At 53.4% G+C, this 4402-nt stretch overlaps 1 protein-coding gene across 3 annotated transcripts; it reads right to left on the bottom strand.

The window, feature by feature from the left end:
* Nucleotides 1-619: 619 nt before the first annotated feature.
* On the bottom strand, nucleotides 620-4257 carry DBNDD2 (dysbindin (dystrobrevin binding protein 1) domain containing 2). 3 transcript variants are annotated; one of them, XM_010853669.1, is made up of 4 exons: nucleotides 3811-4257; nucleotides 3006-3152; nucleotides 2675-2812; nucleotides 620-1354 (listed from the first exon to the last, which is right to left on the bottom strand). In XM_010853669.1, exons 2-4 carry the CDS (start codon nucleotides 3142-3144, stop codon nucleotides 1146-1148), a joined length of 486 nt encoding a protein of 161 aa, XP_010851971.1. In that variant the 5' UTR covers nucleotides 3145-3152; nucleotides 3811-4257; the 3' UTR covers nucleotides 620-1145. The 3 variants fall into 3 exon arrangements, with proteins under 3 accessions (XP_010851971.1, XP_010851976.1, XP_010851983.1); XM_010853674.1 differs by lacking the exon at nucleotides 3811-4257 and adding an exon at nucleotides 3355-3429; XM_010853681.1 differs by lacking the exon at nucleotides 3811-4257 and adding an exon at nucleotides 3319-3376.
* Nucleotides 4258-4402: the final 145 nt, after the last annotated feature.

Here is a 4402-nt window from a genome sequence, read left to right as displayed (position 1 = left end):
CGGACGTACCACGCCGTCCCGCCCCCCCCTCCCCCCCCTCCGCCCCCCCCTCCCCCCCCCCGCCCCCCGCACCACACACGCCCCCCTCCAGCTAACTCCTTATCCTTTGGATCCCAGCCTGAAAACCAGCTCTCCAGTGACCACATGAGCTAGACTAAGATGCCCCTCTTTTCTGGTAACAGAAGAGCTCCTCATCATGCTACTCATTACGCTCAGAACTGTGGTATTTTCTTGATTTTCTCCTCCCTGAAGGCAGGAAGCCTATCGTGTTCGAAACTGTATTCCAAATGTCCAGCTAATTCCAAATAACTCCTGGAATAAACAAAGCAAGTGAATGATGGGAATATGGGCTTCCCTGGTGGCTCAGTCGGTAAAGAATCTGCCTGCCAGTGCAGGGGACCCAGTTCAATCCCTGGGTGGGGAAGGTCCTCTGGAGAAGGGAATGGCAACCCACTCCTGTATTCTGGCCTGGAAAGTCCCATGGACAGGGGAGCCTGGTGGGCTACAGTCCATGGGGTCACAAAGAGTCAGACAAGACTTAGCGACTACACCACTACCAGAGAGCTAAAGAAATATATTGGTTTGGTATCTGTCCGATGTGAAAGATGAATGGGAATGATTGGTATGTCGTTATCTGTTTATTATTCACGCCGTGCCCTGTTCCAGAAAGGACGGAAGGAAGCAGGATGGCTGCAGGGCCATCTCCCTGGGAGGGTTAAGGAGTTTAGGAGACTCAGGAAGTCTGGAGGAGGGAAGCGCGCTAAGAAAAGCAGTGGCGTCTCGTCCTAGCTCATCTTCCATCTCCTCACTCGTGGGCCCCACTTCAGCAGTAAGCCAAAACCATGGTATTTTCTTGATTTTTTCTCCCCCTTGAAAGCAGGGCACCTATCTTGTTCAAAACTATATTCCAAATGCCCAGCTAATTCCAAATATTCTAACGAATAGCAGAAGGATGCAGCAGGGGAAGGTTAGCAGTAAAGCAGGAGCAGGTTAATTACCAGGAAGGCACACCATCCCACCCTCCTTTCCTCCCCTTGGTGCCTACTGCACTAAAGAGTCTGGTCTTCTCCAAAGGGCTCTGGCCAGGCCTGGGGTCTCCAGTGGAGACGAGGCAGCTCACACAGTCTGTAGGTGGGGGCCCGCTGCTAGCTGCAGGCTCCGGGCTCTGCCCCGCCATCATGGCCTCCATCCTCCTCCTCGTCAGACTGTGCCAGGGGCGTGTCTGCTCCGCCGTCACTGGCATTGGCGCTGTGTGGGTTGGTGGAGGAGTTGGAGGACAAGGAGGAAGTACGAGACGTCGTCCTGTCTGGCGTGGGCACTGGCAGGCTCGGCTCCTCGGGACGCTCGTCCACCCCTGCCCAGAGAGAAGAGCCGGTCATGGCCACACACAGGGGTTCAGAGGACTCTTGGAGAGGATGTGGCTGGGAGACACTGAGGCCCAGGGACTTGGCCAGTCACCCTGCCAGTCTCCTGGCTCCCAGTACCCCTCACTTCACTAAGCTCTAGAGTCGAATCAATCAAGTTGCAAGTTCAAGTTCTAGCTACGTCACTTCACTTCCTTGCTACTGAGGAGCTTTGGGCAAGTCACCTCCCCCTCTCAAGGACTCTGCTCCTCTTCTGTAAAAAGGGGGTACTGACATTCCAGAGGGGTTCTCAAGACAAAATCTGAGAATGTTTATAAAATGTCTGGCACATAATATGCCATCAATAATAGCAGCACTTTTAAAGTAAGATAGTATCCATTAATCGGAGAAGGCAATGGCACCCCACTCCAGTACTCTTGCCTGGAAAATCCCATGGACGGAGGAGCCTGGTGGGCTGCAGTCCATGGGGTCACCAGGAGTCGGACCCGACTGAGCGACTTCACTTTCACTTCTCACTTTCATGCATTGGAGAAGGAAATGGCAACCCACTCCAGTGTTCTTGCCTGGAGAATCCCAGGGACGGGGGAGCCTGGTGGGCTGCCGGCTATGGGGTCGCACACAGTCAGACACGACTAAAGCGACTTAGCAGCAGCAGTATCCATTAATATCTTATAGGTTAAGCATGTGGACTTTGGAGTCAAGACAGCCATGGTTTGAATCCAGCTTTTCCACTTTTCGTCTCTGTGACTATATATATATATATATATAGTATGACATGCGAGATCTTAGTTCCCCAACCAGGGTTCAAACCCATTCCCCCTGCAGTGGAACACACAGAATCTTAACCACTGGATCACCAGGGAAGTCCCTCTAATGTCTTTCCTTATAAGGTGGGAATAACCCCACCTGCCCTAATAGGACATAGTAAGGATTGAGATAATACATGTAGAATTCTTAAGCATGGTATTAGAAACCTAATAAAGTGCTAAATAAATATTAAATGACTAAAACTGCCTCAGTTGTCTAATCTAAAGATCATATTTTTACATTATTTATTATGTTAAGTAATTACATTGATTTCAAAAATAAAAAATTGAAGAAGACTAAGGCAGTTGGGCCTTCTGAGAGGTTTGGATTAGGAATCCGTAACCCAGCTTCCCCCAAGGTCAACTTCCCTAAAATCAGGACAAGCAGGTGCTTCGTGGGTGGAAAAGCTCATGCCCAGCCCCTCCGTGCAGACTTCCCCAGCCCAGCTTTGACATCCAGCTCTGACCGACCAGTGCCCATGGGCCCAAAGCAGAGGGACATACCAGACGTCTGGGGAGTTGGTGGAGGGTCTTCACAAGGCAAGAACACATCCGCTCCATCTTGATCCCCCAGGTCGATAAGCTCCACTTGCTCAAGTGTGTCCACATTCACCTCCATGGATGAGATACTACCTATGGGGGCTGCATATCAAGAAGGGGGCAAGTCGGGAGGAGCCAGGCCAGCACTGATTGGATGGTCAGAGACATCTGTCAGGTAAGGAGGTAGATGTTTAAAGGGCCAAGAAAACCAGCGGGGAGGGACCAAGGTCCAGGACTATGGGACTTCTTCCTCCCTGCCCTGCCCCAGTGCCTCTTCCCAGGACTCAGAACTCACGTCTGTGCGACTCAGGATGCAGGTGGGACAGGGGGAAGACAAACTCCGTCTCAGGCTGTAAAATGTCCTCGAAGAATTTCTGCCGTTCCCGAAGCCGGAGCTGCTGGCGCTCCAAGGCTGCCCGAGGATTTGGGTCCATGTCAGCTCCTGGAAGAGCAAGGAGAGCTGTGAATTGGAGAGGGGACTCTGTTGGGGGCCTGGTCTTGGGGAGCCCCCCTGCAGCCAGGATCCCAGCAGTGGGGCCTCTGGCTGCAGCCTGGACACTCCTGGACTCGACTCCCTCTTTCCCTTCCCTGAAACAAAGTCCCACTACCACAAAGTTCAAGTCTCACGCAGAGGCAGGGCTGACCCTAGCTCCACAAAGGGGATGTTAGTTCCAGGCACAGCAAGAGAGGCTCCTCTGTATTCAGGGAACACAGCCAATGGCCACATCTCAGGATCATGCCCTTCAGAGAGGGGCTGGAGGGGCTGGCTCAGCTCAAATGGGGGAGGTATTTTTTCCACTTAATGAACCCAGCCTCTCCTCCAAAGGCGGGGGAAGAGGACAGAATAGAGATCTCAGAAGGAAGGTCCCTTCCTCCACTGCTGCAACTCCGGTCCCCGCCCCGGCCATCCTTTAAAACCCAGACAAAAGCTAAAGCACCCGCCTCCTACTCTCTCTCTATACACACACACACTATCACCGGCATCCCCTCCAAACCCTGCTCTTAAGTCACAGACTTGACTTCTAGACTTGGCTCTGTCCCTAAGGAAGACATCTTTCTAGCCTCAGTCTCCGCATCTGAAAATGGCATCGTCTTCCTACCTGCCTCTAAACACAAGGCACAGCTCCTGAGGGTGTTCTGTAAAAAAGGAAGGCTGCGGTCCCCGAGCTATTTAGAGGACATCATCTCTTCTCTGCCTCCCACAGCTCTTTATTTGAGCTCCTCTCCTTTGACACATCTCACTGGCCGATCTCCCCACTAGTCAGCAAGTAGCAACTGGAAGCGTGCGATTCAGCCCAGGCCCTCTGGCCCCCCGTGCTGAGAGCTTTCCAGAACCCCCTTCACTCCGATTCGCTCCGCATCCCTTCCTGAGCCCATCACCGGAGGCAAGGCAGTATCTAGCTGGAGGACCAGTTCGTCATCCTCCGCAGATTGCCTTCCCCGCCTCATCTGGACTTGGCATATCCGAGACCCTGGCCAGTCCACCGGGCGCTGAGGGTGGGCCACGAGCGATCCTAATCCCCAGAGGAGCCAGGCAGGGCCAAGGAAGTGTGGGGAGACCATGTGGCCAGAGGGGGCAGCGGAGGAGGGAGACGCTGACGTTGATTCCTGGGAAAGGCTCTTAGTGCTGCCGCCCAGGTCACAGCGCTAAAAATACCCAGGGCCCCTGGGGCTGTCTGCTCCAGCGAGGTG

Source organism: Bison bison, unplaced genomic scaffold, assembly GCF_000754665.1.
Source record: "Bison bison bison isolate TAMUID 2011002044 unplaced genomic scaffold, Bison_UMD1.0 scf7180017853184, whole genome shotgun sequence".
Taxonomy (NCBI): Eukaryota; Metazoa; Chordata; class Mammalia; order Artiodactyla; family Bovidae; genus Bison; species Bison bison.
The sequence above is the reverse complement of the archived record's forward strand: the minus strand, read 5'-3'. Positions and strand labels throughout refer to the sequence as shown.